This window comes from Octopus sinensis, linkage group LG9 (assembly GCF_006345805.1).
Source record: "Octopus sinensis linkage group LG9, ASM634580v1, whole genome shotgun sequence".
Lineage (NCBI taxonomy): Eukaryota > Metazoa > Mollusca > Cephalopoda > Octopoda > Octopodidae > Octopus > Octopus sinensis.
The window spans coordinates 3,607,436-3,623,153 of record NC_043005.1 but is presented as its reverse complement, the minus strand read 5'-3'; the positions used below and the strand labels follow the sequence as shown (position 1 = coordinate 3,623,153).

The 15,718-nt window shown below is 40.3% G+C and overlaps 1 protein-coding gene across 1 annotated transcript in view; it reads left to right on the top strand.

The window, feature by feature from the left end:
• LOC115215521 (RING finger protein 11) overlaps positions 1 to 3,786 on the top strand; it is an 81,048-nt gene extending 77,262 nt beyond the window's left edge. Inside the window, exon 3 of the mRNA XM_029784696.2 lies at positions 3,218 to 3,786. Coding sequence (XP_029640556.1) covers positions 3,218 to 3,392 — 175 coding nt within the window. The 3' untranslated portion in view covers positions 3,393 to 3,786. The remainder of the gene's footprint in view (positions 1 to 3,217) is intronic.
• Positions 3,787 to 15,718: the final 11,932 nt, after the last annotated feature.

The following is a 15,718-nucleotide window of genomic DNA, read 5'->3' as shown; positions in this document are numbered from 1 at the left end:
ACGAATATTTGAATGCCTTTTTTTTGGGGGGGGGGGTCTCACATTAGAGATATATGATTGCAAGATTGAAAATAGTATTTAAGAATGTGGAAAACTAAACTTGGCAATGCCGAGTAACCGAAACGAATAATTGGACAAACTTCTGTTCTGTAAACTTTCAAATAATATTTTTAATTTTCTAAATAAGTCGTTAAATTTTTATTACTTTTTACAAAATATGAAAGCGTTAATTTATAACATTTTGATACCCTACTTTTAAACATTTACATTTGTTTCGTTTACTCAAAAGTTCCAGTTTAATTTTTGCTTATTCTCAGCTGCCATGTTTCAATATGCACTTGTTTGTCTCTAAAGCGAAAGATCTCCAATTGATTTCCTTTTCCGCCGGTGCTGAGTGTCACTAGTTCCTTCCGTAACTACTATTTTATTTGTGTTTATTTGTGCGAGGGAATTACCTTCCGTTTGCGTCGCAATTACCTCCCTTGCGTTGGCAGACTTAATTCTTCAAAGAAGCAACAGTTTACAATGGTTTACAAATATTCATCTCGTTCTTTAAAAGTAGAACAGGAGACCACCACTACGTAAAGGTCTTTATTCTTTTTATGCTAATGACAAAGAAAGGTTATCTTTCGATTGAGTCCTGAGCACTGTACACAATTATTATTATTATTATTAAAATGCAAGATGGAAAATCCAAACACAGGTCGAAAGATCGCCAATAAAATATAAGAAAATATTTCTTCAGACGTCAACAGTATGATTGATGCTAAAGGTCATTTCTTAAGCTGACAGGAATGACAATGTAACATCAACGCACGGAATAAAATGCCTGGGCAGACTATGACAAATAAATAATTTCTTTATTGCTTCAGTTATCTAACATCAAAGTCATCGCGACATTTTCGTTTCGATGTCTGTTCGAGTTACACGGATTCTAGTAGTGGGAGGAGGAGGGGGGAGTGTGCGTGTGCGGGTGATGGAATGTTGGTTGGTAGCTCCACAGTACAGAGACTGGATCCGTCTCAGGCATTATAATAGTCCCAGGACAAGTCTAAACGAATAGACATTGATGAAAGATGTTCCATCCATGACCGTCCCATTTGTGTGTGTGTGCGTGAGAGAGAGAGAGAACAGAAAAGCAACATTGCTCAACGTTTTTTTCTTTTTCTTTCTAGATCCTTCAGTTTTCAGACAATTCTGTCGAAAGCAATGCTTATTCGCGTTATTTAAAATCAATGAAGCATTATCTCGTAGCTTGGGATGTGATTATTTTTAGAATGACATTGTAGGGTATGCGTGAGATGTTGGATGAGGCCAGTTTAAAGAGAAAACAGGTAGAATATTTTGATGGGTTTAAATGCTAAAGGACTGAGATGGTAGATTGAAAATTTGAAGGGGATTTATTCAGCTGTTATTTCTAGCAGTTGGAACTTGGCTGGTTTGTAATCAAGGGGGTTCCAGCATAGAATGGGAATGTTATCGGGACCTGCTGAGTTAAGGTTCACCGACACTGGTTGCCAAGTGGTGGTGGTGAGGCTAAAGACACACAAGATGGGCTTCTTTCAGTTTCCATTGACACAGAACTTTGGTTGGGGCAAGGCTATAGTAGAAGACAATATCTCAAGGTGCCTTACAGTGGGACTGACCTGGAAGCAGACTTATCTCACAGCTATGCCCGTGCTTTTCTCCATCTCTGTCTGTCTGTCTGTCTGCACATCTCTGACTGTTTTTAAAAAGAATGGTGCAATCAAAAGCGCATTGTGACCAGTGGTGTGTTACAGCATCGGATGGTCTGGTTTTAACTGTGACATATGAAGACAATTTAGCAGTAAACTAAAGAAGCTGTCTGTGTCTCTTATGAAATGCATTACACATTATTGACAGGCCTGATGCTGTGGGTTTTGTCTCTCAACGATTGGAGAGAGATGAACGTTATCGTGACTGTGATTCACAAGAATGACGGACATGTTTCACTCCGCTTGGGGGCTTGCCACTGCCATACCGTGTCCTTTGCCTGGATGAGATGTGTGCTTTGATATATAGGAAGCAGTGAGTAAAATAGTCACGAGTGTTGTGGAGATGTTCACCTCACTCTGATATATTGTGCTTTATAACACGATATATATCTATAGTGTCTCTCAGACGAAAATCACAATGTCATGCCTTCCAACAAGGTATATACATTTAGGTTAGGTGTGGGGGCATGCACTGTTACCAGAGGAACATAACTATTTGATGACTTCAGGTGTAAAATTTGAAGCAAAGAGCTGACAAATCGCATCTTGCTTATTCTTAATCACTATGGGAGCAATAAACTGTCAGTCCCCAAAGTGATGGTTTGTTGGGCAAGAAGTGTTGTAGGATCTATTCCAGCTCTTGACTTCTGGTCAGGCCTTAACCATTTAGCATTTACACCTGCCATATCAGAGCCAAATATTCTTATTTGATGGTTAAACTAACCAGATCCAGCCTCTCATACCTACCCAGAAAGATAACAGTTCTAGGAATTGTTGGTGCCACATAAAAGCATCCAGTATACTCTGTAAAGTGGTTGGAATAAAGAAGGGCACCCAGCCATAGAAACCATGTTAAAACAGACAACTGGATCCTGGTGCAGCTTTCCAGCCTTGCCAGCCCCTGTCAAGCCGTCCAACCCATGCCAACACAGAAAATGGATATTAAATCGCCTGACTGGCCCCCGTACCAGTGGCACGTAAAAGGCACCCACTACACTCTCAGAGTGGTTGGCATTAGGAAGGGCATTCAGCTGTAGAAACTCTGCCAGATCAAGATTGGAACCTGGTGCAGCCATCTGGTTCGCCAGCCCTCAGTCAAAATCGTCCAACCCATGCTAGCATGGAAAGCGGACGTTAAACGATGATGATGATGATGATTTAGTGTGTGATTCAAAGAAATAATTAAAATCTTAATGAAAATATTCTTTGCTTGATATGTTTTAATTATTCTCAATTCATCCAAGGCTTACCAACATCCGTCTGTCTGTGAATCTCTCTTGTTCTCATTCGCATTCCTTGCAGTAATCATCTCGGTTCAAGTCCAACTGATGTCAACTTCACTTTTTGTCTCTTCAGGATTGATAAAATGGAAGCCAAGTCCTGGGCTTGCTTCTGTCAACTAACCCCTTTCCCCTACTTTAACTTGTAACATCAACATTATTTACACACCACTCACTAACCTTTTTCCTTCTATTTTCCAGGTGCGTGATATGCATGGTAGAATTCAATATCGGTGATGCATTACGTTATCTTCCTTGTATGCACACTTACCATAGAGACTGCATCGACGACTGGTTGATGCGATCCTTCACCTGTCCTTCGTGTATGGAACCAGTTGATGCTGCTTTACTGACGACCTATGAGACCAATCAGTGAACTGCTGTTGACTGTTGTCTGTTCTTTTTTTTTGTATTGTTGGGTTCATTGGTATTTTATTTTCTCTCTCACACATCCTTGTAAACATTGAAGACGCCACAAAGACACGCACACAATATGCTCACTCTTTCTCTCTGTCTCTCACTCACAACACACATAAATACTGACATGCATAGATTCGGAGTTCTGTTGGTGTCTCCTACATGGATCCTCAACTCTTGATCTCGGTGCATCTGAAGACAAGCATGGGCCCACATGAAATCAACCAGTCTGTTTTGATTTGGGAGTAGGGCAGTACCAAGAGGCACCACTTCAAAGGAAGTATATACACTTACAGAACATGCACACACATGTATAAACACACGTGTACATAGATATTTATACATCAAATACACAAATATTTATACACATACACACACGGACACATAAACATGTATACACACAGATTATATATATACACATACACGTATGTATATTTGTATATATAACTCATACTTACACACATGTGCATAAACCCAAATATATATAATTACATATATCTATACATGCATACACATATACTTATATGTGTGTATAATATGTTTGTATGTGTGTATAAATATAGATAATATAATTACATACATATATGTATATATAACCCATCCACTTATATATGCATACACATCTATATTTATACACACAAATATATATATGATTGTATATAAAAATTTAATATATATATATAATTACATATAAATATATATAATATATATATATATATATATATATATATATATGTAATATATAAATATACATAATTATATATAATATATATATATATATATATACATAATTATATATAAAAATATATGTATATGTAATATATATATATGTATATATATATATACACACACACACATATATATAACTGAACCTACTAAATGCATAGCACCAACACAGTACTGACAGTCAACTGTCACTGGAGAACTGAAACTTGCTGCATTGTGAAGAGGAGGAAGAGGGGAGTGGAAAATGAAGAAGAAGAAGAAGAAACCAACAAATGCAGCGCCTAAAATATGTCTTTCATTCGCCGACTGACTGCTTGTAAGAATGCATGTGTGAGTGTATAAAGATTTTGTTTTTTTAATTTTTAATTAATTAATTAATCCAGATGGAATTTCAGGAGGAAAGGAAATGCCAAACACTGAATGACTGCTTTTATGGGTGGGGGTGGGTGAGTGTGGGGGTCCACCTGCCCCCTTGTTTTTGTCGTCCTTTTCTTCTTCCCACTCTCTCTCCCAGACTCCCTTCTCGCCATAAACCTGTGTGAATGGAAAGTAAATTATTCAAAGAGCCTTTGTAATTATTTTCTTAGACCTTTTCTCTTTCTTTCCTTCTACATCATCTCTCTCTCTCTCTCCACCTCCGCTCCACCCTCTCAGTGGGTGAGTGGTCAAGCTGGTGTTTGGGTGAACGGTCAGTCTGGTGTTTGGCAGCAGTGGAGGGGAGCCGGGGGTGGTGGTGTTTAAGAATGAAATTAGATGAAAGACTCTGGACATGGAGGACACATGGAGATGATACGAACATTATACAATGGGGGTGGGTGGGTTTTTCTCCATATTGGTCAAGTTCCGGGCAGAGACATGATACTAAAATGTTGACCATGCTGTTGCCGGTTCAAACCTATGTAAGACAGAATGTGATATCATATTGTTGTTATTATTATTATTACTATTATTATTATAATTATTATTTTTTCCCATCTTGTATAATTCAAACACTAATGACCTTTTTGTTTTCGTTTGTCTTTTGTGTTTTTTTTTTCATTTTAACTTGTTTATTTTGTTATTCTTTTTAGTTGTTGCTCCAAACAAAACCAAAAAAAAAAGGGACAAAATTTTTTCCCATAGACTCATGAAGATTCCTAAGGGTTTACAGCAACATTCTTCATTTTTATCTTATTTTTCCAATCCCTTATTATTATTATTAATTATTATTTTGTTAAGTATGTATTTATTTCCACACACACACACACACACACATGATTTTATGATAGGTGCTATAAACAAATCCTTTAGAAAAACTAATTTCACGAATTCTGACCATTACCAGACCCAGATTAAGTTAGTCCTTTCTGTAGCATTTAATTTTAGTTCATGTTGAGTGGGGTTGGGGGAGGATCCAAACATAGAACTAGCATGGGATTTGAACACTCACACACATTTTCAAAACTGACAACTAAATATTATTTTCTACTTATTTGTCAACTGCATTTTTTTTTTACACTGACCTCCTCCTAAACAATGTGTAGATACAATGGCCTCCAGCACATATGTAGGTGTGTGTGTGTGTACATGCATATATGTGTCTATACACACACACACAGTTCATGCGTATATAAGCTTAATATTGTACTTGGGTCTAAGGGAGCAAGATGGCAGAATCGTTCAAATGCTGCCAAGGTCAACTTTGCCCTTCATCCTTTTGGAGTACCAGTTGAGCACTGGGGTTGATGTAATTGACTTAATCCCTCTTCTGCAAAATTGCTGGCCTTGTGCCAAAATGGAAACCAATATTGCTCTTGGATAAATACAAATGTGTCCAGACATGACAAACACATATCTACACATATATATTCACACACATGAATATACACATTTCCAATACACTGCATACACACACATGGTGAAGTCCAGTAGAGGTGGTAAACCAGGAGACGTGGGCAGGCTTGGTCAGCTGGAATCCTTAGTCCGGAGCCACGTGCTGGTGGCTCTTACATGAAGGTCATCCTATCCACAATTTACCTATTCAACAAAGAAAGAATTTATACATTTTTAAAGGGATCAGCTCTACCTCTTTTATAACTTCTAAGTGATAGCCCAATCTAATTGTATTCTAAGGGTTAATTATGCAAAAAAAAAAAAATCTTTAGGGATCTTGTTACTTCTATTAACAATTATTTTTATCATGTTTTCTGAATCTGTTGGTTATAATTAAACAAGGCATTGAATTAGGTGAACTTATTTGATATAGCTCATAACTTTCTAAGTTAGATTTAGGACCAGTCTTACAATGGTTGGCTTTTAAAACCACTGGCTGTGACAATCAGTGATGTTGCCAATACGAGTGGAACTTTCAGCTTGCAGCGACTTTTGCTTCCTCAACAGTCCAGTTCCAACATTTGCTTTTACCATTCTTTTTCATTGGCACTTGTTTTTACTGTCTTTGGCAAAGGAATGCAGGTAAGAACGGCTATTTCTTTACCCCTCATCCCTGAAGACAGAAGGGTCAGTCAGTCTTTGATAGATATTTCTGAATGATGATATTATGAAGGGATTTGCCTCTGATTCAAAGTGACAGATCTTTGATCACTTACATTTGTATTAAAATTGCATGTGTGTGTGTATATATATATATATACACACACACACACACATATATATATATGTGCATGCTACTGATTGAGGACAGAAACCAAGTATGTCTTCTCTGCGGAGTGACCAACAGATCCTCATTATCCACACATCAACAGCAATCTGTTTATGTTCTTATTTAACTCACAGTGAGGCTTTGTAATTTATTTCGGTCCTGGTTTACACTGTTTTGAAGATAAATATTTGATGATGAGCTGTCAAAAGCACAAATATGCAATTAAGCTATCCACTAATGTGCTAGCCTAATCTATGATTACTTTATAAGCAGCTGATCTCTGCCATTGACTAAGAAAACGGGGTTACTTCTCTGAAGAGTGTTCAACTTGAAGCAGTCAGTCAGGAAACTCCCCCTCATTGTTTTTCTTTACATCAATAGTGTAGAAGGAATGTTTACATTCTTATTTAATACACAGTGAGGCTATATAGTATACACACATATTTAATGGTGGCCTATCCTGTCCAATTCAATGTATGAAGGCTCAATAGTTAAATACAATTCCAGTACTGAGCTGCTGAGGGATTTTCACGACAGAAAAATAGAAATAGCTCTCATGTGCCACTCTCTTCAAACAGCATTGCTCAGGTTTTACAATAGAGTAACCCCCTCCTTGAAACGTGCTTTATTGAGAGCCAGTGGAGTGGGCACAATCCTATTGATTTTAGGGTACACTGAACACCACTTGGTGTTTCTAAATTTTCACACAATTGCTAGATGGTTGTTGACCTTAGAGTGGGTTCATCTATCCCTTTGACCTTGTTTTGCCCTGCTTGGTTTCTAACAACCCTTCTCTCCTAGGGTAACCTGGCTGGGACAACAGGTTACTCCCTAATGACCCAATACAGTGACAGGTTGTCCTGGCTTATTTGTCCCCAAATAAATACTCTCGATTGACATGACACAATATAAACATATACACTCACACATAAAGCTTGTGTATACGTATATACACATGTTGATAGAGTGCAACAAAACAATAAAACTTGCACACATTGATTATATCGCTGTCCAGATCTATTTCAGACGGAGAGGTCATAATTGGATTAAATAGGCTTAGACACACATACCTTGTGTATCTATCTATTTATCTACATATATACATGCACACATTTTGTGTGTGTGTGTGTATATATATATATATACACACACACACACACAGTATATATATATGTACATACACACACACACATGTTGATAGACTCAGAGTTTCATTGATCATACTGAGAGGCTCAGATGTATTATATAAATTCAGACCCACACAAATTAGGACCAGTTGTTTATTTGAAAATTCATACGTAACCCCAGCTCCAGTTCCAAAAATTAGGTAAAAAAAAAAAAAAAATTCATTGATACTCATTATTATTGTAAGTAAATATTTTATTTTATATTTAATTATAATTTGATTATTATATTAATTTATTTCTTGTGCGAGGAACATTCCTATTTTCAGATGGAAATCCCAAATATTGAAAAAAAAACAAAACAACAAAAAAAGACCAAAAAAAAACAAAAAAAAACAAAAAAAAAAGCTTCAACAACACTTCATGAACATTACAAAGTCTGTTTGATTGTGAGAGGATTCAGTTGAAAACAAAAAAATACTTGTATTGTAAGAGTTGGAGGGATCAAAAGTATATACGTTTCTTTGAGAAAAAACTCATTTGATGTCCATTGTTTTTGTTTTTTGCCAAATCTGTAGTTGGAAAGGGCTACAGTTCCAATGTTCTGTTTTCTATTAGCTTGTGGAATTTGGTTAGCAATTTCTTTGTCATATTGACAATGATTGAGCCAGCTGATTATCAGATATAAAACAGAACATATTTTAAGTTATTGATTTTTATTGTTATCATCATCATCATCATCTTCCTCATTATCATCAGAATCATCTTGTAATATCCATTTTCCATGCTAGCAAGGCCAACAGCAGAACCAGGCTCCAGTGGTCTGTTTTAACATGGTTTCTACAGCTGGATGCCCTTCCTGATGCCAATCATTTTACAGAGTGCACGTGGCACCAGTGGCACACAAACATTTCTAAGCTTAATTGTCAAATGTCAAATGAGAAGAGACTACAACAAATGCTGAGCTGTCAATAGTTGCAACCCTTCAGATGTGATGTATAAATCTTTTTTGAGTCAATTTTGCCTTTCATCCTCCCTGGGCCAATGAAATATAAGTACCGGACATCTTCCAGAGCTTGATCTAATAGACTAGCCACTCCCTACAAAATTTGAAGCTTTTGTTATTATGTTAACTGATAAAGTGCTGGGACTTTACATAGCATGGACTGCTGAGCACATTTTATGAAAATGAGACTACCACGCACACATAAAAAACAAAAACAGTAGTTAAAATATCTTCTTAGTATTTAATGATGGAAAGTTTTAGATCATCTGAAAAGTCTTTAGTTAAACTATTAGTCCTCTTGCATTCTGGGGGGTATCAGAGTGTTTGAGTGACATTAGACCCCAACATACGCTCATAAATTAAATGCATCTATCTGGGCCATGATCGTGGCCTGTCATGCTTTATGTGTTAAAAAACTTCACCATCATCATCATCAAAGTATTTAATGGTCTTTTCCATTCAGCTGTTTTTAGTTTGGAACTGGATGAAAGCCTCAGCATGCTGTTGCTAGGTTCTTCTATATTGGTCATATGCCAACCCATCCAAGCTAACCTATTGCAGGTTTAATGTGACCAGCTGTTTAATCTGGACTATCATTATAACCTAGAAAGCAAGGAATCACAACAGACGTTGCTTGTTGCTAAGCATCTTTGCTGAGATTCTAACCATTCTGCCATTCTAATTTCTTAGACTTTATGGATGTCCCACCCCTGAAAAGATGAAAAGCAAGATTGACCTCAGTAGGTTTGATCTCAGACTGCAAAGAGCTGTTTCGTTAAGAAGTTTCCTTCCCAACCACTTGGCTTTTGGTTTAGTTCTGCTGTGACCCACCAAGGACAAGTGTCTTTAACTGCAGCCCTGCATTAGCCAAACCATTCTGAATGGATTTCACAGGCAAAAAAAAAAAAAACTATGTGGAAGCTGTTGTATATACATATGTAACTTATCTCCTACCTCTACAAACGGTTCATTTGGCTGTTTTTCTGCAGAGTGAAAAACAAAACAAAACAAAAAAATGATGAACCATCTTTTAAACCTTTGGCATTCAGATTTCACATTGTTAGTGTTTCTAGAGCTGGATGCCCTTCCTAATGCCAACCACTCCGAGAGTGTAGTGGGTGCTCTTTTTGGTGCTACCAGCACAGGGGCCAGAGGAGGCTGGCATTGACCACGACCGGATGGTGCTTTTTACATGCCACTGGTACAGGGGCCAGAGGGGGCTGGCATCGACCATGATTGGATGATGCTTTTTACATGCCACTGGCATGGGAGCCAGTCAAGGCGGTGCTGGCATTGGCCACGTTCGAATGGTGCTTTTTGTGTGCCACCGGCACAGGGAGCTCAACTACAATTTCTATTTGATTTTGATGTGATTGTTTACTTTTAGAATGACAATGTAGAGGATGTGTGAGAGGCCAGATCTTGATAGTTTGAACATAAAACTTGTAGAATATTTGGTTGGACCTGGCTGGTTTAAATGAAATTTGAATCTTATGGGATTCTCACCAGACGCATCTACATCAATTTGGCCAATCCCAGAGAAACAAGAAGCCAGTCTGTTTATATGCTCAACACTTACAACGGCTGCTAATTTGCATACTGTGTGTGTGTGTGTGTGTGTGTGTGTACTCTTGTCTTTGTGTGAACAGGAAAATAGGGCAGAAATGCATGGGCTGTTAACAAGCATCCCCATCATACAAGCGATGCTGTTCATTTCCAATCTTCCATGGAAAGCATGTCTGGGTATGGGGAAATATAATCTTGCTTGGGAACAGATGACGGTTGGTGACTGGAAGGGCATCCAGCCACAGTAGAAATTCTGCCCCCACAACTGACCTGTACATGCATGGAAAAGTGGATATTACAGTGTCCACTTTTCCCTGTTTGTAAGGATTGGTCAGAATTTATTGGGGCAGATTTTCTTCAGCCAGGTTCCCTTTTTTGCCACCAACTCTCACCTATTCCCAAACAAAGTAATATTTTCCCTTCCAGACATGTTTTCAGGGAAGACTGGAAATCACATGACACTGATATTTATCTACAATTATCATGCAGTGTAACATGAATGCACACACAGATTTTTTCACAGGAATGGTGACAGTGACTTCGAAGTCTCGGCTGCTTGCCTTCATCAGACTGAAAGTTTTAACTCTATTACCATTCTTTCTTTGTTTTTTTTAAAAAATGTGTACTCTATGAATACTGAGTAATCATTCAGTTTAATGTAAAATTGTTTTTATTCTAACAAAAAAACACACACATATATAAGGTGAAGGTGTGTGGTCAGGTGGTGTGGGTGTTGCACTCATGACCACTAGATCATGGGTTCAACTTTTGGACTGAGTGGCACATATCTATCTAGAAAGACATGTGCGCATATTAAACATGTATCAATGTATATCTATATACTCATATAGATGTGTGTACATATATATAGGTGTGTGTATATATATATATATATTTATAAAAAAACAACATTAATATAAGCTGCAATGTGATACCATAAAGGAAAACTTCAATCATCCCTAAGTGTAACTGAGGATGCTGATGTTGTTGTTGTTGCTGTTTAGCAACTACTGGCTGTATAGTTGGTTAGTGCTGCTCCCCATCTTCAGCCATTTCTCCCACACCTTGAGTGCCAGTCTGGTCTCCTTCGCAATCGCCTCAGGGTCCGTCAGCTGACCGCGGATCGACGGATGGATAGCTGGGCACTCCAACATCACATGTTCTCCCGTTTCTTAACCCATTTTGCAATTGCATCAAATAGGGTCCTCAATTCTTCCAATCTTGCGCTGCCAGCTTCTCAAATCCGGATGGTGGTCGCTTCGCATTCTGCTAAGCGTGACTTGTTCTTTACGAGTCAACCGTCGTTCCTCGATGCGATTGGGCTTTTCTCCTCTTTCACCAGAAACCTTTCGCAACCGTTCATGCTGCATTGGAGGGTTTTTTATCGATCGTTTGATAGCCGCCTTTGCTGCTGCATAATGCCAATCTTCCCCCTCTTGATCTTGTTCAGGTCCCTCTTTCGCTTTCTCATCCACCAGCTCATTCCCTACGATCCTGCGATGACTGGGGCACCAAATGAACGTCAGGTCGCATTCTTGTTGATGAAGAGTGTGGAGTAACTTAACAACTTCTCTTTCATCACCATCTTGTAAGGGACTGGAGGGGTCCAAGCTCTTCAGCCTCAGGAGCATTGCCTTGCTGTCGCTAACAATTCGGACCTTCTTTCCACTGCAACCATCGATTAAAAGGTTCAAGGCTTGCTTCATGGCTTTCATCTCCGCTTGGTACAAAGAGAACCATTTTCCTGCTGGCAGGCTCATTGCTGAAACTATTCTCGGCTCTGACAGTCGACCCGGTGTGGTGATGACACCGCCTCCTCCGTTTTGATTTTCTGATGACGTTGACCCATCCTTGTAGCTTGTCGAGTCAAACTCCACCCAGTCTTTGTTCAATCTAGTGATGGCGTTCCGGTGATCTTTCTCGCTATTGGTTGACTTCTCCCCTTCTATTTCAAACACCGGGTTCCCAATCTCCAACCATGGTGGCAGCAAATCTGGTAGCTTTTGCGGCTTGCTTTCCCTGAATAGGGAGGACCATGCTTCCTTGGCTTTCTCTCTCCAACCCTTCTTCTTCGTTCGCTGTTGAATTTCCCTTTCTGCAATTAACTGGCGAGGGTTATCTTGGCCGACTCAATACGACTTCTCCAGGCCGATAACGCTTAGCTGGGTTGCACGAGTTGCAATCAGAGCTAGGTTTGCTTCGGCCAAGATCGCCTCCCGTGGTGTGGTGTGCATGTGGTCAGTAATTGCCCGACCAGCATACCGCTGGCTCGCCTCCAATTTCTTCATGGCTGTGTTCGAGATCCAAGGTGTCCAAGCCAGCACTGCATACTCAATAATGGATCTTCCTGCTGTGATATAGGCAGCTTGAAGAGTTTCCTTATCATATCCTCAATCTGTATTTGCCAATCTGCGCACAGCTGCGGCCCGTCGCTTCACGTTGTTGCAAACAATGTTTGTATGGGCGGTAATGGTGAGTTGGCGGTCGTAAGTGACCCCGAGAAACTCTGGGGTTGGGTTATAACTCAACTGGTTGCCTTCTAGCTCAAGGTTTGGTCTCCAGCTTGCTTCATGTGAGTTGGTCGAGAAGAAGGTACATTCTGACTTTGGGACGGAAATTGTCATTTTCCACTTAGCACTCCACTCTGCCAATCTGTTTAACCCGCCCTGTAATGCCTTTTCTGCAATAGCCAAGCTTGGGTGCTGTTTCCACAAAGCCACATCATCAGCAAAAATGCTTATGTTAAGGTCTTGCATTTCATCGGCTAAGTCATCAATGTAGAGCAGGAAAAGTAGCGGAGAAAGCACCGAACCCTGAGGTACACCTTGCTTGAATACCAGCTTTTTGCTTTGCTTGCCCTCATACGAAACCCAGTTCATTCTGTTTGCCAGCCACGCGTGGGTCCATCTGATGATATGTATTGGAATTCCCTTCTTTGCCATCTTATTGATTAAAGCATCCCGCCGAACCCCATCAATCAACCCCATCACCATTCTTGCTATTGGTTTCTGTTGGAAGCCATCATTAATCGTCTGGGACAATCTGAGGAGTTGATCTTCGGTCCTCCTTCTCGGCCTAAAACCTGCTTGATCTTCGGTTAAGAGCCTGTTACTTTCTATGATGTACCGCAATCTATTGCACACGAGACACTCCATCACCTTGCCCACCACTGAGGTAAGCGAGATCGGCCTATAACTGGAAAATTGGTTCGGGTTTTTCCCCGGTTTGAGCATAGGCCATATGTCTGCATTGCGCCATTCCTGCGGGACTTGGAGTGAGGCCCAGGACTTGTTGTAGATGTCTGTTAGAGCTTTTAGGGCATTGCTCCCAATGTGGTGCAGAAGGCGTGGGTGGATATAATCTGGACCCGCTGCTTTGGAAGGATTCAGACTATTGATTGCAGCTGCGACCTCGCTTTTAGTGAACTCTTTGCTTATTTTGGAGTCATCTTGGTGCTTACGGGGAAAACCATTTGTTACACCTTTCATGCCTCTGTCTTCTTTGGCAATCTTGAGGGAACTTGCAGACATTCGCCTTCTCAAGACGAGTAACATACTTTTTGTCTCCCTTTGTGATTATTCCTGCTGGGTCTTCTCTACGTGGGTTGGTCAGACTGCGCAGAACTCTCCACATTTGTGTTGTTCCTTTCATAGATGTTACCTTCCTTTGCCAAATCTCCATCTTTCTTTCTTTGATCAACCCTTTCAATTTCTCATCTTGCTCCTGTAACTCGTCCGTGTGAATCCCCACTCTTTCGCGGATGACATCCCTTTCTTTTTCTGCTTTGGCAATTTCCCGCATTCTCCAGCACTCATTTGACATCCCAACTGCCTTCAAGCCAATCGTTTTCCTCGCTGATTTTAAGATGCGTTCATTAAACAGCCTCACCTCGTCACTAAGTTTGCTTGGTCTTTCCGCAGGACAGTCTTTGAACTCCTCATCTGTATCAATCTTAAATGCCTCAACATTTCCTGTCTTCCAATCCCAAACAAGTCGTTTTTGTTCCTTCATTCAACGCAGTGGGGAACCCGATTGTTATAATTATAGGTTTATGGTCCGATGATAAGATGGTTCAATGTCTCCCATGCACACATCTCTACCTGGGCTTCGTGAACAATGGTTATATCAGGCGATGAAAAACTGCCCGTTGCTGGGTCTTGCCTTGTTGGTGTGCCATCATTTATAAAAGCCCCGTTCTCGTCCATCACTCTCTCTGCCAGCAGGCGACCTCGTTCATCGGTGTGAGCATGGTTGTCCCACGGCGGACCATAAGCGTTGATATCAGCTCGATTGGAATTGGGATTTCATCCTCTTTGTATTGGAGACGATGAAGGTAGGGGGGGGAGTTGCTTGGGTGGGGGAGGTAAAGATTTGATACTGTAACATTCTCATCATTTGGTATCGGGACCTTCACATGAAGTTCTTCAAGACCGGCGACGTGAACCTTCTTCGACGTGACTGCATAGGGGAGTTGTTTTTTGATAAAAGTGAACAGACCCCCTCCCCTTTCTCTATCTTGACGTACTTCTATGTACTTTCTCAATCTGGGGAGGGTGTCAGTCGGTACCAGCTTAGTTTCTTGTATGCAGGCAATGCCGACATTCCACTCTTCCAGGAGGTTAACCTCTCGCATTATACCATTCGCGTTCCATTGTAAAATGGTCAATTGGGGGGTTGGATGGTACCTACTGTTTCACCAGTAATAGTGACATTGGCATTACTTGGTGAGGATGTTTGGGGGATCAGCTTCTCTGCATTCTTTGAATTTCCATTCTTTATTGGCCTTGGTGCGTTCAGCTTGTAGTCTTGTATTTGTAACACACTTTATGTGATGATGACCATGGCAATTCATCATCATCATCATCATCGTTTAACGTCCGTTCTCCATGCTGGCATGGGTTGGACGGTTCAACTGGGGTCTGTGAAGCTGGAAGGCTGCGCCAGGCCCAGTCAGATCTGGCAATGTTTCTACAGCTGGATGCCCTTCCTAACGCCAACCACTCCGTGAGTGTAGTGGGTGCTTTTTACATGCCACCCGCACAGGAGCCAGACAGAGCTGGAAAACGGCCACGGATGGATGGTGCTTTTTACGTGCCACCGGCACGGGGGATAGGCGAGGCTGGCAATGGACACGAACGGATGGTGCTTTTACGTGCCACCGACACGGGGGCCCAGACAGAGCTGGCAACGGTCACGAACGGATGGTGCTTTTATGTGTCACC